The sequence below is a fragment of the Mastomys coucha genome, unplaced genomic scaffold (genome assembly GCF_008632895.1).
Source record: "Mastomys coucha isolate ucsf_1 unplaced genomic scaffold, UCSF_Mcou_1 pScaffold19, whole genome shotgun sequence".
NCBI lineage: Eukaryota > Metazoa > Chordata > Mammalia > Rodentia > Muridae > Mastomys > Mastomys coucha.
In genome coordinates this window covers 15,082,747-15,102,470 of record NW_022196901.1, presented here as the reverse complement: position 1 = coordinate 15,102,470, position 19,724 = coordinate 15,082,747, and the positions used below count along the sequence as shown (strand labels likewise).

General features: G+C 40.5%; 1 protein-coding gene and 1 long non-coding RNA gene across 14 annotated transcripts in view; one reads left to right on the top strand and one right to left on the bottom strand.

Annotated features, from left to right (window-relative positions):
* Positions 1–12,728, top strand: part of LOC116097501 — a 28,580-nt gene extending 15,852 nt beyond the window's left edge. Inside the window, exons 2-3 of the long non-coding RNA XR_004121449.1 lie at positions 11,859–11,924; positions 12,572–12,728. This is a non-coding gene — a long non-coding RNA (uncharacterized LOC116097501). The remainder of the gene's footprint in view (positions 1–11,858; positions 11,925–12,571) is intronic.
* Magi2 (membrane associated guanylate kinase, WW and PDZ domain containing 2) overlaps positions 1–19,724 on the bottom strand; it is a 1,461,753-nt gene that overhangs the window by 239,738 nt on the left and 1,202,291 nt on the right. For all 13 annotated transcript variants that reach the window (XM_031380053.1, XM_031380052.1, XM_031380051.1 and 10 more), the window contains one exon: positions 7,401–8,039. In XM_031380053.1, coding sequence (XP_031235913.1) covers positions 7,401–8,039 — 639 coding nt within the window. The remainder of the gene's footprint in view (positions 1–7,400; positions 8,040–19,724) is intronic.

The window sequence follows — 19,724 nt, the reverse complement described above, 5'->3', positions numbered from 1 at the left end:
GACAAAATGGCAACCAACAGATTGGGAAAAGATCTTTACCAACTCTACATCTGATAGAGGGCTAATATCCAATACATACAAAGCACTCAAGAAGTTAGACTCCAGAGGACGACATAATCCTATTAAAAATGGGGTACAGAGCTAAACAAAGAGCTTTCAACTGAGGAATATTGAATGGCAGAGAAGCACCTAAAGAAATGTTCAACACCATTAGTCATCAGGGAAATGCAAATCAAAACTGCCCTGAGATTCTACCTCACACCAGTCAGAGTGGCTAGGATAAAAAACTCAGGTGACTGCAGATGCTGGAGAGGTTGTGGAGAAAGAGGAACACTCCTCCATTGCTGGTGGGATTGCAAGTTGGTACAACCACTCTGGAAATCAGTCTGGCAGTTCCTCAGAAAATTGGACACAGTACTACTTGATGACCCAGCAATACCACTCCTGGGCATATACCCAGAAGATGTTCCAACATGCAATAAGACACATGCTCCACTATGCTCATAGCAGCCTTATTTATAATAGCCAGAAGCTGGAAAAAATCCAGATGTCCCTCAACAGATGAATGGATACAGAAAATGTGGTGTATTTACCCAATTGAGTACTACTCAGCTATTAAAACAATGAATTTATAAAATTCTTATGGATGGAACTAGAAAATATCATCCTGAGTGAGATAACCCAATCACAAAAGAACACACATGGTATGCACTCACTGATAAGTGGATACCAGCTGAAAAGCTCCAAATAACCAGGATACAATTCATAGACCACATGAAGCTCAAGAAGGAAGACAGAGCAAAGTGTGGATACTTTGGTCTTCCTTAAAAGAGGTAAAATACCCATGGGAGGAATTACAGAGACAAAGTGTGGAGCAGAGACTGAAGAAAAAAGGCCATTTAGAGATTGCCCCACCTGGGAATCCATCCCATATACAGTCACCAAACTCAGACTCTGTTATGGATGCTGACAAGTGCTTACTGACAGGAGCCTGATACAGCTGTCTCCTGAGAGGCTCTGCCAGTACCTGAAAAATACAGAGGTGGATGCTCTCAGCCAACCATTGGACTGAGCACAGGGTCCCCAATGGAGGAACTAGAGAAAGGACCCAAGGAGCTGAAGGGTTTGCAGCCCCATAGGAGGAACAACAATATGAACCAACCAGTACCCCCAGAGCTGCCAGGGACTATACCACCAACCAAAGAGTACACATGGTGGGACCTATGACTCCTGCCACATATGTAGCAGAGGATGGCCTTGTTGGTCATCAGTGGGAGGAGAGGCTCTTGGTCCTGTGAAGGCTTGATGTCCCAGTGTAGGGGATACCAGGGCCAGGAAGCGGGAGTGGGTGGGTTGGTGAGGAGGGGGAGGGGATGAGGGTTTTCAGAGGAGAAACCAGGAAAGGGGAGAACATTTGAAATGTAAATAAAGAAAATATCTGGAAGAAAAAAAAAGAGCACTGGCTGCTTTTGAAGAAGACTTTGGTTAGATTCCCAGCACCCACATGGAAGATCACAACTGTGCATATCTCTAGTTCTAGGGGATCTGATGCCCTCTTCGTACTCTCCAAGTATCAAGAATGCACATGAGGCACGGAAGACATACATGAGAGCAAAACACTCACAACATAACATAAATCTAAAGTAATAAAATATAGTAGGGAGGGACCTCACCAAAAGAAATCCATAGTCTGCACATTGAAGACTACACCCTTGCTGAGACAACCTGGAGGAGACTTAAGCAAGTGAGGAGATATATCACATTTGGGGTTTAAAAGTTCAGCTTTAAGTTGGAAAGCTGTTCTGTAATGCCATGATCTCAGCAGGTCTTTTATTGAATAGAGTAAGTCCAAAGCCGTTGTCTGTGGAGTTGAAGCAGCAGCCTGCCTCCATCTTAGGCTTAAACGGCCATCTTATAGAAACAACAAATTAGGTCCATTCTTACTTATGATTAAATCTGTCCCTGAAGGATTGGGCTATGCCCCACCTGTAACCTTAACTACGAATGGTTCTGTACTGCCTGGCAATCATGTCTTTTTTTTTTTTTTTTTTTTTTTTTTTTTTTTTTTTTTTTTTTTTTTTTTTTTTTTTTTTTTAAGTTGTTTATAACAATCTTGCAACTCTATCTTTGGCTCAAAAGGTTATATAACCATGTATGACCACCTTGTTATGACTGCCTGTCATGTTTAGGGTGGTTTTTTTGAGATAGGTTTTTCTCCGTATAGACTTGGCTGTGGGATGGTAAAACCATGCCAGGAAGCTTGGTAAGGTAGAGCAGGTTGAGACCCGGAGACTCGGTGGGCACACACCTGAGGCTTAGGTGACTCCCAGCTCCCTGCCAGACTCCTGACTTGGAATATCTGTTGTGCTTTGCACATAACATAAACATGCCCTATGGTCTCAAAGGCCCAAAACAGAGTTTTTCATGCTAATGAGATACCTAGAGGACTAGAGGGCTTAGCCAATAAGCTTTCCTTTCTAGACATTCTTCACTGCAAAAGGTATTTAATCTCACCCTGAGAAGTGGAGTATGATTTTACACATCCATTTTTCTGCCATGACAATAAACTATTTAGAACCATGGACCTCCTGTTTTCATCAGGATCCTCTGTGGGGAGCCATGGAGAAGGCCTTCGCCTACAGTGCTGCAGCCTGGTCTCCTGTAGAAGGCCTCTTTCTGCAGAGCCCCTGACTATGTTCTCTGCTTTTCTGAGACTCCCAGTGGTGCCTGGATGACCAACAGCTTGAGAACCCCACAACCCCAGCCACCTCGAAGACCCAGGACCCCCAACCAGCTCTGGCTTTCCCACACCTAAGACTGCACTTTCCCACCCTGGAGTAGAGCGTCAGCACTTCCCCACAGCCCTGCATCCACCCTGGGGGCAGTGTGGTAGTAAACACAGTTAAACTCCCCTAGTTCCACCTCCCCAAGAGGCCATGCCCAGTGGTGGGGCTGATTCCGGCTACAGTGGTCTTTCTCTGCCCATTTTTGGGATTAACAGAGTACCAAGTCACAGATGGAGCATCTATAGCACACTTCCTGAGCCTCAAGGCCAGGGAACATTTCAAAGGGAGGGATAGGAAATGTTTAAGAACCAGAGGTTGGAGACGATCCAAGCAAAATCATGCCTTCTGGACAGGACAATTGTTCTCATGAACTCAGAGACCTGTGTTTGCCTACATGAGATCTACACAAAATCAAGCTTGTCAACATTCTGGGATGAAAGGGTTAGGGGCTCATGAGACTTCAATCCTAACTGATGAACTATTTAATAGCTGATAGCTTTTTGAGAGGGAGAGTCAGTTTTCTTTAAGGCACGCAAGGTCAATCATGCTCAAGTGGATGGCGCTATACCCTGGCATGTTTGGGTAACACTAATTTGATGTGGAGGGTTATTAAAAGGTGGAGGGGGAATGAAGTTGGGATAGAGAGGGAAGATGGGGTGGGTCTGGGAGAACCTAGGGAGGACTGAAGGATATGTAGGCTCAAAATACACTGCAGGCACATATGAAATCCTAAGCATCTATTAAAACTTTATATTAAAAAGGCCAATTCTATTGTCTCTATTTATATGGAAATGAAAGGACCAGGAAGAGCCAAAACAATTTTGTACAGGAGAGAAATTCGGAGGCCTCACACTGACTTCAAGATTTAACACAAAGCTACTGTAATCTAGAAAGTGCTGTGTTAACATAAGAATATGCATGCAGACCTAGGGGACTGAATAGAGGGGTTGGAAACAAACATCTCTGTGAGTTCATTTCATTCCCAAGAGCCAAGGCCAGTCAATAACAAAGCATAGGTTCTGTGGGTTTCCCAGCAAACAGTGTGAGAACAAATTGTCCATATTTGTGCAAAAATTAAAATGAATTTAAGCCCACAATACTACATAAGAATTAATTTTAAATTGGTTTAGAGCTAAATATGGGCACTAAAGCTTTAGAATTTATAGAAGAAAACATAGGAAAAACTTTGTGATTTTAGGTTAAGCAAAGATGTGACAGCAAATGACCCATGTTAAAATGAGCCTGGTCCACCTAACTTCACCCAATCTAACCTCCTGTGCTTCTGCTTCAAAGGCACCAAGAAGGCGATGGATAGATAAGCCGTGGGCCTGAAGGGGGCATTTGTAAACATCTATCTTTAAAAACGGCTCAGATTTGTATATGCAATGAGCTTTTACAACTTAGGATGACAGACAGGGCCATGTCAGAGCTGTGACGGCCATGTCCGAGCTGTGACAGAGACTTGTCTAGGGCACATCAAGCTCAATTCTCAATACAAAAGAAAAAAGGAAGAAAAAGTGATAGTTCAATACTGAATTGGGAAAGTACTTAACGGCACATTTAGCTACAACATTTACGAATGCTGATAAACACATTAAAACATGCAAAGATTAGAGAAATGTAAATTAAAACCATGAAAATGTATCAGTAAATACACTACCAATAAAGTGACTGCACTGAGGGATTATTAAACCAAACATGAGAAACACTGGGCAGAAACTGGGACTCTAAGACATTGCTAAGGGAATATAAAAGCTAGCCATTTGAAAGCCATTTAGACAATTTATTAACAGCTTAAATATATTTTTAATATAATACAGCAAAACCGTTTCTGGGTATCTATTCCCCCAAAATGAGAACATCTGCACAGGCAAACAGTTGAATCCAAAAGTTCATAAATATATTATTCATAAATGCTCAGAGATGAAAACAACTCAAATAACCACCCACAGTGAGTAGATTAATCAAAGGTCCACTGACTACTGAAGGACAATGAGAGAAACAAACTTTCCATACTTGTATGTTTTGAGAATCTCTTGATTCTCAAAAGCATTATGCTAATTATGCTAAATAAAACACTACGTACTATATGATGTTAGTCATAAAAATATTATTAAGAAAAGCAGATTCGTGGTTCTTTGTGGCTGACGGTAGGAGAGGAGATGGTGCCAAGCAGATCTGAGGGAGCTTGGGGTGATGGATGCCCTAAGAGTGGTGGTGCTCATTGTGCAACTACACCATGCTTGAAGAACGAAATGAACTATACACTTGCAGTTGACAAATGATATGTATATAAATGACACCACATGGTATATGTCTAACCAGTTAAATAAAGCCTTCTTTAAGACTTAATTTAAGTCTCATACCTATACAAAAACATGTTTGCCTCTATGAAAGAATGGAAGAATAAGTAGGGTAGAAATTACTTTTTGTGGTGTGCTTTCAGAATTAGTTACTAAAAGAAATCAACTACCTAAATCATTGCTTTATAAACATAGATACTAACAAAGAGGACTATCAGCCACGGTCCTGAAATGAGGAGGTTTTTGCTCATTGGAATGAGGCTATGAGCATTTCTGAGTAGACAAAATCAGGTAATCAACATGAATGTCATCACACAAACACGGTGCGCACTCCTGCTGCCCTCTGAGGGGAGTGACCACTATAGGAATTCTGGGAACCTCTTAATGTTTCTAGCAAGGACTTGCAGATTCCACAGTTCTGCACTAGGGAGAAAGCAAAGACTTTACCCACTCCAAACTAAGTCTCACGACTAGTGATCTAAGTGAGTGACCAGAGAGGCTATGGAAGGGGAGGAGAGAAATCAAGACGCCTCAGCTGAGCGCATGTGCACACAATAGACTGCTTCCAGAAAGGCACACATTATAGTAATAGCAAGGATTTCAAAGCATTTTCCTGATAAGCCACAATTTAAAAGAAGCCATTTTATATATAAAAAAATGTTTAAATTTCTTTCTGTGAGCCAAACAATGGCTACAATACAGAAATTTTCAGCTATACCACTTACTAGAAATATTGTCCAAAATTTGAGTTCTCAATTGAACATTAGCAATATATGTCTGTTTAAATTAGAAACATTTCTATTAATCTTAAACAAGCTATGCAAGAAGTCAAAATACACTGTCAACAGTTAATTATCGAAATTCAAGTGCTCTTTTATAACAATGCCCCAAGAAGGAGAAATGTGTGATTATTTTGTTATGCTATTAATTTTCCCCTGGTATAGTGTTGTTCACAAATGCATAGTATTTGGTGAATCAACAATATAATATTTCCCTGAAGGAAAAAAAAGCTATAGAGAGGGCCACATAAATCATAAATGGTACTTCTTTCAGCTCTGACTTCTTTTACTCCCATTTAAAAATAACAGGCTTCCCATGCTGTTTTGAGAGCTTCGAATAGGAGAGCACATATGTTTAAACACACAGGATTTTTTGTGCAGGACTGCCCCACAGCACTGCTTCCGAGGCTTCTCTGCTGAAGCTTCAAGGTCTGTGTAGATTCAGCAGACAAGTACTGAGTGATGAACTGCCCTAAGCCACTGAAGATAGTAAGAATGTTACCATGAGTTGACATGGCATTGCATCCCTGTTGTGACAATCATATAGCTGAGAATCAAGGACTTCAAGTCCTAGGTCCTGTTAACAGGTAGGGAGGGAAATCAGGTGTCAGCCTGTACCATGTCCTTCACATCAACAGGGAAGCATGGAGGGGCCCTGAGCTTTGCCCCATTCATTTCCTTACAAAGGCTGGAGAAGAGAGCAGTGAGGACCGGAAGCTCCTGGCACTCTCTTAAGTTGTGTTCCACGCTCTTCTTGGAGCTCCCAGCCTGGACCTCGTTCCATCACTTTCTACCTGGTTCATGGCAGACACAGTTATCCACAGTGGTGGACACTTGTGTCCCATAGTAGTGGAATATTCTCACCCATACTTATTTTATTGGAATCCAACTTTCAGGGGTCCTTATAAGGATTATCAGAATACTTGCATTTTTAGGAGCTGGCTGGCCATCCTATTGCTGGCCTAGAATCCCACATACAATTTCAAGCATTGTTTTCTTTAGAAAGCAGGCTTCTCAGTCCTGAATTCAAATCCCAGCAACCACATGGTGGCTCACAACCATCTGTAATGAGATCTGATGCCCTCTTATGGTGTGTCTGAAGACAGCTATAGTGTACTTACATATAAGAAATAAATAAATCTTTTTTTTTTTTTTTTTTTTAGAAAGCAGGCTTCTCCGTAAATCAACAGGCACAGACTGAGATCTCTGTGACAAAACATACAATGTCCATAGCTGGAGCTCACTGTTTACACTACAAACCCACAGTGCTATGTGGATAAGCCTGAAAGTACTACTATCACAGAGTTTAAGGTCAGTAAGGTAAAGGGAGCACTGCAACCAGCCATCTCCATCTATTCACACACTGCAACCAGCCATCTCCATCTATTCACATTTATCTCTCTGCCTCTCTTATCATTTTTTTTAAGGGCATGATGTATGCAAGCCTATAGAAAACTTCACTTGAACAATATTATTATAAAGAATTCTTCTAATCTACCACACATTGTATGTCACATCTGTGTTCATCTTACCTCCTCGATGGATGATTAAAGAAGTCTCACTTCCGACGGGGCAGTCCTTAAGTATATCCACTACTTCTGTATGGCTCAGGTTCTGTACATTCTGTTGGTTGATCTCCACAATGAGGTCTCCTTCACACAGCCCAGGACATCCCTGAATGTCAAGTATTTGTTTCACCCGCTGTCCCGTGGGACTGTCGGCAATAGTAAAGCCAAATCCCTGGGCACCTTTCACAATGGTTAAGGTCATAAGTTCAGCTTGAGTGGCTCCAGATGAAGCCATAGACACATTGTCGTCATGGACGGGTGGTGGATACGTGCCATCTAGCTGGCCATCGGCTGGCATGGAGTGCAAAGAATGAGGTGGCCGGTCTGTAATATCTGGGACCGACTGTGAGGTCCGAGAAATGTATTCCAAATATGTTTCATAGTTATGCCTTCCGTTGACCATCACCGGAGGTGGCCTCTCCATTATTGCAAGGGGTGGCACCATGCTGTTAGCAGGATCTTCAGGGTCAAAGGGCAAAGGGTAGCCACGACACAACACCAAGTTGACACTCTGACCAATAGGAACAGACTGGAAAAGTTTGACAACATCTGCATGAGTGTGTCCAAGGACACAAACTTCATTAATATAGACAATGACATCACCTGCAAAGAAAAAAGGAGAGATTGACAACATGAGGTAAGTTCAATTAACATCAACATAGAGAAATGGAATTATTTATGAGAACACTGAAAGAGTTCTCTGCTTCTCAGTAAACAGTGAGAAATCAGTTACAGTAATACTTCAATTCTTCGTAGATGGCTGAAGGACACAAAGGTCTGCCAACAGTGGAGTGGGCAAATGCTGAAAAGAGTGCTGCTTGGTTATTCTTGAAGTTCAGAAACAACCCCACATTCAGGATCAGGAAGAAAAAAGAGAAGAATTTGTACTTTGAAGGAACATACATTTTCTTTTTCTTTTCTTTTCCATTTTCATTTTAGCATAACTAAGATCAAAGAAATGTCAAACTGTAGAGAAGTAAAAACCATACATTTTGGGTGAAAAAGAAAGCTCCAGTATCTGAAGGTTTGTGGAGGCACTGTGAGAACTGAATGAGACGGTAAAGCAACAGGGCTTGGCACACTGTCTGAATGTGGTTAAGAGTCCAGTCACCATAGATGCTGGGGACGTAGGATCCTGCCCTTCAAACAGGGAACTGCTGGGACCCAGTCTCTTATCTTGGAAAAATTGTTTCAGCAACATTTGTTCTCTTTCCCAAGTGAGTTATCACAGGCTTATAGAAGTCTACTGGTTAGAAGTGAATTTTATGAACTTAGAAATGCTATGAATACAAATTATTCATTATAAAATATAACCATTAAATGATTTCTCTTTTAAATGTAAAAGACATAGTCGTTTGAGATAATGTTTTAAGGTTTCTTAAATTATGCATGAATAACAGCTTTATTTCTGGAGACTGGTTCTATCATGGGTGGGTATTTTTATCTACATGAACCATAATACTTGAAACTTGAACTTGAAAATTAAAATTGTGGCTGATGATGCTGAGGAGTGTACGAGGAAGGAAAGCTATGCACTTGTAGATTGTCAGAGGGCAAGCCAATAGACATATATCTATTTATTTATATTACAAGTGGCTAGGGATTTCTCTGAGATATCATCATCTATCAAGAGAGCAAACACCAAAAATTAAAAAAATTAAAAAAACTAAATATGTTTTTAGATATACAAACATACACACACATACATAGATGTATGTATATATATGTGTGTATGTATATATGTATATATATGTATTTACATATATATGTACATATATATCTTTCTGATGTACTTATAAGTGAGTAGTTCTAGGAGTAAAAATTCTTAAGAAAAATGCCTTCAACATTGTTGGTTTGATTAACAGCCATTTTTTTCCTAAATTTGAGGCAACCAGAAATAGGTAGAAAGGCTCAACAGATATTGTCAAAGAACCCAGGGTGGGCTTGCTTCTAGAAAGTTCTGTAGCCTATGTGAGTAAAAGAATGACAACACATTTCCACAATGTCGGAAAGGGTGCTGAAGCATCAAACCCACACCTGCAGAGTTGGAGCAGCTCTTCCTTCTCTGCTATTAGGAGTTCTTGACTGAGGGAAGTAGCTGGGAATGCCTCTGCATCATTTTATTTTATTTTATTTTTCACAGTTGTATACAACTTTATTTTTTTATTAGATATTTTCTTTATTTACATGTCATATGATTTCTCCTTTCCTGTTTTCCCCTCCAAACAACAAACAAACAAACAAAAACAAGAACAAACCCCTGTTGCCTCTCCCGCCTTCATGCTTGCCATCCCACCTTCTCCTATTTATTGGCCCTGGCATTCCCCTACACTGGGGCACAGAACCTTCACAAGGCCAAGGGCCTCTCCTCCCAGTGATGATTGACTTTGCAATCCTCTATTATACACATGCTACCAGAACAATCAGTCCCACCATGTATAGTCCTTGGTTGGTGGTTGATTCCCTGGGAGCTCTGAGGGTGCTAGTTAGTTCATATTGTTGTTCATCCTAAGGGGCCTTCTGCATCATTTTAAACTAACTCTATTCATTTTAGAGTCCAAAATAAATGCCAGAGCCAGATAGGCTATTTTCTCTCCTCCTCTCCCCACTTCCATCCCAACCTCTGGAACTGTTTGGTGCTGAGGATTAAGGCCAAGGGCTCTCCCATGATAGATAATTGTTGTACTACTGCATTACATCACGCCTTTAATTACAATTCCCAAGATTGCTAGGGAGGACAAGCATCTTATGTAGGTTTGCTCTTGGGCACATCTCATCTTCTATTCCATCCATCCATCCATCCATCCATCCATCCATCCATCCATCCATCCATCCATGATGCATCCATCTATGATCCATTCATCCATTCACCCACACTCCATCCATCCATCTATCCTTCCATCCATCTATCATCCATCTACCTACCTGTCATTTACCCGTCATCATCTTTCATCTATCCATTTATCCATCATCCATTTACCTACTCTATCCATCCACTCATCCATCTATCATCCATCCACCTACCCATCATCTACCCATCATCTTTCATCCATCCATTCACCATCCATCTATCTATCCACCCATCTACCATCCATCTATCATCTATCCATCCACCATCCATCTATCCATCCATCCTCCATCCACCAATCTACCACCTATCTATCCATCTATACATCCACTCATCCATCTAATCCACCCATATATTATCTTCTATCTATCTATCTATCTATCTATCTATCTATCTATCTATCTATCTACCTACCTACCTACCTACCTACCTACCTATCTTTATTCTGGACCCAACATTTTCTGTGTGTTCAGGAGACTGCCTGGTATAGGGTAATGACTTGGGATAGTGAGGCAGAAGACTGAGTTCCAGGCCTATCATTTACTAGGAATTTGATTTAGCACAAGGATGTGACAGATTTCTTTTAAAAGATGAAGAAACATAATACTAACTTATGATTATCTGGGAAATAACTAATAATTAGATCATATAGGTGACAAAGCTTGTGAATGTACATCTTTATGAAAATATGATTGGTACTCCTGTAGTTATTTGTCCTTGACAATATCCTCCTGAAAAACTAGGGTGGCCCAATTAACATATTCCCACCACAGTCATAGCCAAATGATTATAGAAGTGATTGATTCTGAGTGACCAAGTAAAAGGCAGGAAGGTGACAGATGCCACTTGGCTCCAAGGCTGTCACTAACTTCAATCTTAGTTGATGACCCTCAGTCCCCAGGTACTTAATCTATCTCTCTATTCTTCTGGTCTTCTCCAGGAAGAAGGAATTAGTTCTCTGCATGTCTAAGGCACAGTTGTGTGGTAATTAATGAGAACTATTTATGGTTCTTTGCAATACTGCCTTTAAACACGTATACATAGTTTCTACTCCTAAAAATCTACTTCTAGATTTTTCAAATCATCAAACAAGCAACTAATGAAGAATACTGTAGGATTTTCTTTACTAGGGAAAAACAAATTTCTGAAGGTAAAAGATTAGAGTTGAGTTATTTAAAAGCTATCTAACCCCTTGACAGCATTCAATTGCCCACTCTATAAAATATATAAATGCCCAGATAATGTGTCATATCCAAAACTGCTGTAAATGGTGATATATGCAAATGTGCTTGTTTAGATGGAACGGACGAGGCAGGTTATTCATAGACTATGCTGTATGAATGTCATTTATATGTTGTGAAACAAGATAGAAGTCACCTGGCATTCTACAGTGTTCCAAGCCAAGTTCTGAGATAGACTGAATTTAAGAGCACAAACATGGGGGCTAGCTCTTGTGCCAACCAACTTGCCTATTTCAGAGAGAGAGTTGTAAAGGAGTCACTTGGTTTCTGAGTCTCTGTTTCTTCCTTCACAAGCTGGAAATTAAAACATTGCTTTCATTTCTGCCTTTTCAGGTCTACTGTGAAAATGAGACCTTGCCATGAAAACATTTTTACCAAGGAAAGATTCTCCACGCAAATGTAAGGATGCATTTCTTTGGAAAGCTAAGCACATCTTTTCATTGCCTAGAAGGTTACACTGATACCTCGACTAGACATTCACTTACAACCCTATTCAAGACAGGCAATTCTAGAAATATTGACTTAAGGCCAAATTGATGTGATGGATGAATGTGGTGACCCCCACTGGTGTGGTCTCACAATGATATGGTACCCAATCATGGGGTTTTTATGTATAGGTAAAAGAAAGGGGGTTTAAAGCTGTTGTTATATGTGAAAAAACTGTTCTAAAGTAATTTGGTTCTTCTTAGTCATGGAGATAAATATATATCACTGAATATTTCCTGGACGCCTCATCATTTTGGGAATAAAAGAGAACACTCTTGACGAAGCATTGTTTAAATTAGAGTTATTTTTATGCTGAATCCCTCTACTCCCACATTCTTTGAGTCACTGTGGATTAAAGAATCTGCCTTTTCTGTGTCTCCCATGTTGGATCTGCTTTTCTTAACTATCTCTGCGGACCCAACTAGAATGATTGACTTCTTGGTCAATACTCTTCTTATAGTCTATTCTACTAAGTTAAAAATACTTGACAGTCATACCTGCTATTTCTCCACCTTTATCTACAGTCCGTTGACCTTATTTCTATCTTCTCCACCCTGCAGATCACTTGTGAGAAGCCAGTATCATCACTGCTCATAACTCCTACCTTGAAGCTCACCATTCAGGTGGAATGTCCTATCCACTATCCTCCAGTTTAGTGGATATGTTTATCTCAATGTATTCATCTCTTTTCCTTCCTCAAGGACAAACTGTACTGTTTCCAATGAAATCTCTATTACCACATGCATGTGGCTGTAAACCTCAGACTTAACTGTATTGTTGGTGTTCTGCCTCTTCTAAGCTTTCTGTACAATGTGTAGAATATTATATCAGCACCATACTGGAACTTCTTTACATATTAGGTAGATTTTCATTTAGTAAAGTAATGGGAATAGAGGAAAATTAGAAAAGATATCAAAACTGAACTTAATACCTCCTCATTAGTGTTTCTAAGTTTTTCTTTTAATCAAGTCAGAGATTTTTTCTGAGAAAAGAATTTTTTTCATCAACCCTGTCCATCTTACCAATTATATACACTCTATATGAAACAAATTAATTCTTCCTCTTACCCAATATGATTTATTAAAGTGTATTTTCTGGACCTTGTGTTAATTTTAATAATATTAAAATATTATTATGACATAGAATTTGATTATGTTCTGTATCCATTTTCACTGTTTTATAGTGATCACAAATACCTACCTAGTACATGTTAACACATCATTTTGGAGCTTGTTGACATTGATTTACTTGTCAATGTTCCCATTCACATTTAAGGAACATGTTTCCACTTCAGCAATGTAGGCACACTGAGGTTGGTTGGGGTAGAAGGCTCAGGTGGAGACTAACCATATGACCTGTGCTTGTAGCAGTGGGGTGGTTGGGGTAGAAGGCTCAGGTGGAGGCTAACCATATGACCTGTGCTTGTAGCAGTGGGGTGGTTGGGGTAGAAGGCTCAGGTGGAGACTAACCATATGACCTGTGCTTGTAGCAGTGGGGTGGTTGGGGTAGAAGGCTCAGGTGGAGACTAACCATATGACCTGTGCTTGTAGCAGTGGGTAGAATGCCCATCACCCATGGTTGAGCATCGCAGCCATGTAAGCACACCGTGGTTGGTTGGGGTAGAAGGCTCAGGTGGAGACTAACCATATGACCTGTGCTTGTAGCAGTGGGGTGGTTGGGGTAGAAGGCTCAGGTGGAGACTAACCATATGACCTGTGCTTGCAGCAGTGGGGTGGTTGGGTTAGAAGGCTCAGGTGGAGGCTAACCATATGACCTGTGCTTGTAGCAGTGTGAATGCCCATCACCCATGGTTGAGCATCGCAGCACATGCTCATGTCTGCTCCCAAATGGGAAAGGCCCGGACACAAACACTCAAGAAAGCAAACTGGTCAATGCCATTTCCTCTATGTTTCCAGATGAATTTGTTAAAATGGTTCTATGCCTTTTCTTACTCAAAAGTTTTTCCTTATACCTAAATCTAATCTCTTCAGCTAAAAAAAATCTCTATTTCTATTCTTACAAAAACAGGAACGTTACTCTTTTGAAAATAGTTTCTGAAATTCCGACAAAGTCTCTTTAAGATGAAAGTTAGAAAATTAGACTTCAGTCTGAAGAGGATTCTATCTTGGCAGTAGATCTTGCCACAGTTCTGATAACTTATCTTGAAGACAGCACTATTGTACATGCCAATCAATTTGGGTAGATGAATAAAAATGGGTGCCTAAGTTGTAGCTACAAAGGTGTTATTTGAATATAAAGCATGACAAATGATATTGCAAATTAAGATGAAGAGAAACAAACTTTAAACATTAAAATGACTTGTCTTTATGTTTATAAAAACATTTTATTGATTCTTCTCTCATACAATGCACCCCAACTGCAGCTTCCCCTCATCCATTCCTCCTATTTTCCCTTCTCCCCCCCCCCACCTCCCCTTTCCCCCAGATCCATTCCCTATCTCTGTTGGCCCACCCCAACCTCCTGAAAGTATAGGTGTCCTGGGAATGTCAGCTGAATCCTGCAAGACAAGACACAATAGGACAAAGGACAAACCCTCACATCAAAGCTGGGCAAGGCAACCCAGGAGAGGAACACGGAGGGTCCCAAGGGCAATGTGCACTAAAGCCATGTGTGGCACTAATGGAAAGCCTGATTGCTTGAAGGTCATGAGGTGTTAATTTTTATACAGGCATGCCAATAACTAGCAACTATGTGGGTTTGGTCCATATTTATTTATTTATTAATTTATCCAGCAAAGGTTTCCATGTATTTAATTGCTACCAAGAGCCAGGCATCATGCTGTAAAGAGAATATCAGATCAGATAATCACTAAAGTATTTTTTTTTCATTGCAATTCTAAGGCAGGAATCTTTGACTCAAGTTCTTGGATTATTCTTAAATCCCCTCCTTCCTTCCTTCCTTTCTTCCTTCCTTCCTTCCTTTCTTCCTTTCTTCCTTCTTTCCTTCCTTCCTTCCTTCCTTCCTTCCTTCCTTCCTTCCTTCCTCCTCTCCTCCGCTCCTCCTTCTTCTTCCTTCCCTTATTCCGACCTCCTTTGCCATTACACCATTCCCATCTATTCAGAAATCTCTCTCTGCAGGAGTCTCTAGCTGTGCTTTCTGGTGTCACAGTAATAACCAGGGGTGAAGGAAAGGGAAACCACATTAGTTTATTGGATTATAGGGTCTGTAATTGCACCTCAAGTTGACTCTAGGGAGTAAAATGGGACCTTTCTAATGCTTCTCGATTCTTCTGGTCAGGATTGTTTCAGTTCCCAGGAAATATGAGGTGTGTATAACTCTGAACACCGAGGTATCAGTGCTAGAGGCTACAGAGCACCAGGCACCATCTTGTGTCGGCTTCCTGGTGATCCTGCCAGCTCACAAGCTCAACATACTGCTTCTCATTGTCCCCAGGGCTTGGTGATTAGTCCAGTCCAGACTCTCTAGGGCCATATCTAAGGCACGTGGTGCCTATCCTCAGCATCTCTCAGCTCTTACCACAGTTCTGGGCTGTGACTAGCTTGTACCTTGAGATGCCCCTTCACCAACACACATTCCCCCTCAGCCTCTGTGCTTCCTATGTCACATCTGCTTTTTAGTTTTTGTTCACTAACAAACTTATGGCTATCTCCAAGGCCAGCTTCATCTTCCTGACCACCTTGTAACCATCTCTTATTACTTCTTCCCAACAGCACAACCTTTAGTGGCTGAACCACACTACCAGCACATGTTGATGCCTCCAGTCAGTGACTCTCTTTTAATATTCTTAATATTCATCTGGCATTTACAACCCTCACCCTGATCTAATCTTCACTTTATACACAGACATTGGGCCTGGGAGAGGTTAAGTAACTTGTGAATTCATAGTGATAATTAGGTCAGATTCAGATACCAAATCCAGGACCTCAATACAAGTGGTAAGAATTTCAAGCAGTCCAGGCTATATTTTGACTTAAGAATATTTTTCAAGTTATCTTGCCAGGCTACTGGGTAAAATACCTTCAGTTCATGAGTGTGAAAATTGAGAGATAAACTGCAGTGCTCTTTTGATTGGCTAAGTTAATGGAGGGAGGCAGTGAAGCAGATAATTACGAACAGGGAAATCCATGGCAGTAGCCTCATCCATTTTCTGCAGTCATCTACAATACATTGTTTGGAAGAGGGCTTAGGGGATGCTGAGCTGGAGGAGTGACAGAGAATCGCAGCCTAGGACGCTCAGAAACCAAAGTGATATATTCCATATGCACATGTGTTAACATTAGAAATGGTAGTTTCTAAGGTGCAGCTTCGAAGGTCCTGCATCAGATAATGTGCATAGCACTGGGCGGTTTCAATGGGACCATTGAACCACTAAGTAGACAGGTCTCTGGAGGCTTCCTCAGACTGTCTACAGAAGCATCCAGTGACTGCAGTATGTTGTCTGTAGACAAACAACATTGCCTATAAGCCTATCCATGAGATGATACAGTAGTCACTTCTTGAAAGAGGGAAAGATTTCTTAATCACATTCTACCACTCCTGCTCTATGACCTGGTGCAGATGTTTAATTAAAAGCTTGCCTTATGAAGCTTTATGTTTGATCAGCATACATGCAACAATTACTCTCTGACAGCTGTGTGTTGGTCCAGTGATCTATTTACATTTCCTCAGTGTTTGGCATTGAGTGGTGTGATGTATTTAAATCTTGGCATTTTATTTTCTTGAAAGGAACATAAGAAGCACATTGTAAGGGAGTCTAAAACACTGATTATCTGCTGATATGGCAAAGATGAAACAATATTTCAGGTAAAATGATAGGCAAAGCAACAAAAGGCTGAACAGAGCAAAGTTCCCCAAAATAGAGGCTTTCTAAATAACCTGCTCACTTCTGGAATTCAGTAGCATACATGGTAGGTGAATCTGTCATTTCTCAAAAAGAATATAATGCATTTTAAACAACCAAGTGACAAAGATGTTTGTTATTGGAGGAAACACATAAAATACAAAAGAAACTATCTTTGAAATGATCTCAAACCCTCAAAGTTTATGAGAGCATGTTAAATGTTTTCTAGACTTTCCCTAAGTGCTGCTGTGCATTGTGCACACACATCTGGGCTCAGCCACTTATAGCCAACCAACCACAACCACAACCTCCCAAGCTATGCAAGTATCTTGTAAGAGGTCATTTTCAGTGGACAGTAATCAACAAACATGGTTGTTTTAAAACAGAAGTAGCTGAACAGGCACAATTAAAAGAATCTTAGTCTTCATCTCTCTGTGTCTCTGTCTCTCTGTGTCTCTGTCTGTCTCTGTGTCTCTGTGTCTCTGTGTCTCTGTCTCTCTGTCTGTCTCTCTGTATCTCTGTCTCTCTGTCTCTCTGTCTCTCTCTCTCTCTCTCCCCCCCTCTGTATGTGTGTAGGTCAGAGGAAAACTGGAAGCGTTGTTCTCTCCTTCTAGGTAGGCCTAGGAGATTGAGCTAGGTTGTTAAAGTTGATGTCTAGTGCTTGTACCCACTGAGCCATTTTGCTAATGTCCTATAGTTTTTAAAATAGACTTAGCTTTTAGGGCCCAATGTGACATTATTCTTCATTATTATCTCATCATACTCTAACCTACTGAATCAAGTGGCTAGAAACTGACACTCCCCCAACCCCCAGAATGATGAGGTAGCTGGCTAGGGTGGAGCTGGGAGTTCTCTCTGGGCAGATTTCCAGTAGTGTATTCTATTTTATATGCAATGGTCAGTTGCATGCCACTCTGACTGAGCAAGAACTACGAAGATCAAAAGGATGAAGGCACCTATTTCATTTCACACTGCTGCCTCCTGCCAAATGGTTTCTTGTTTTTGTAATGTGTATTTTGTGTTTGCTGCCTGGCCTACCCACACTTTTAAGATCTGTAGAGCAGTACTTTCATCCTGAGGGAAAAAAAAAAAAAGATTTGTTTTTTGATACTGTGAAATCGATATAAAAGAAGGAAGGAAACAAGCTCCATTTTCAGACTCCAGACAACAATGTGTCGAGTGCTTTGCTTGAATCGCTTTTGGAAAATGTACTGTTTGCTCTGATGGAGCTGGGTATTGCTCCTGAGTTCCCAGACTTGGATGGAGGATGGCTTCTGGTGGAGCTGCTGGATCAGCGCTTTTGTGCCTTCCTCTCCATCACCCCTTGTCCTGACTGTGCTCTGACCAGTGCTTCCGCTGGGGCCAATCAACAATCCTTAACTGGTAGCATACCACACTTCCTTATGTTAATCTAGTTCTTCCTTCATTTTTGAGAAATCACAAGGCTCCTGCTGCCTCGCAGAATGAGGGCTGCTAGAATATTTTTCTTGAATGGATTTTTAGAAGTGGTGCAGCATTAAGTTATCAAGTCTGATAAAATGGCAGACAGAAAGAACAAATCCTCATGCTAGAAATTTGACTATATTCTATACACACACACACACACACACACACACACACACACACACACGCACACACATGCACACACACACACACTCACACTGGTCTAAGGTTTGATGCAAGATTCCTTCTCACTACATAGAGGGATAGAAGATGTAAATCTTTATGGACAGACTGTCATTGTTCCAATTTGAACCCTTTGATGTCCTGTCTCAGTTTTGAAAAAGCAGTATTATGTATGAGCATCCAGAAGTGGGCTTGCTCAATGGGCCACGTACACCAAGACCTGCCAATTAACAAAAAATCCTTCAAACACATGGCAAAAAGGGAAAAACTATCTTGGCTTCACTGTGATTTTGGAATCTGGATTTATGTGGAGAGAAAGGGTAAAAACATTGCAGCAATTTCTAATACTAGACAACTGGGACTTCCTCTGTAGGGTGTGTACCTCATGACTCCTCATTGTGTAAGACACTATACATAGATTTTTAAGGGACAAATAATGCTATAAGTCTAGGGATTTCAGGAAAACATGAAATAATTTTATTTTATTCTCAGACACAACAGACAAATGGCATAGAGAAAAACAACCTAATCACTTGCTGTTCCCAATGTTACAATTAATGTAGCCTACTGAAGCTGATTAAATTAGAGACTTATCACTGGAAAGTGTAAGCTCCCCTTTCCTCTACCTAGCATTATTGGTCATCCATCTGTATATTTGTAAAGCAAATCTATTTGTTTGTACTCTCACATTGCTATCAATGGATTATAATAAAATTTGTATTCAAGCAAAATTTGTTTGTACTCTCATATTGCTATCTATGGGTTATAATAAAGTTTGTACTCCAGCAAAATGCAGTTGTAAGAGAGTCAGAAACAATAAAATAATTTTCTTTTAAACAATATTGTATTACTTTCATAATTATATCATGAACACTCTATACCAGGTTCCTGCAAATCACAGTAAAATGCAGCAATCACAAACCTATGGTGAATAAAAATTATGGGGGTCTAGCTAGCACAACACAGTCTCTTAATCTCCACTGATTGAATATACTGTTGGAGCTCAGGGAGCAATGATTACTGGCTAATAATGACAGCTACTATTATGTGCTGAGTGATGACTTTATGCCAATCCATCACTATAGAAACATGATCTCTTTTCATTCCTAAAATAACTTGATGGAGAACACATGTAGCTTAGAGAACCGAAGGTCCACAGCAACAGAACGATTATCTGCTACATCCCCATGTGTTTGTCTTTTAAGTGTGTGGATGTCTAGTTATATTTATGACTTTAACCATATTGACCTTAAGCCCCAGAGCAT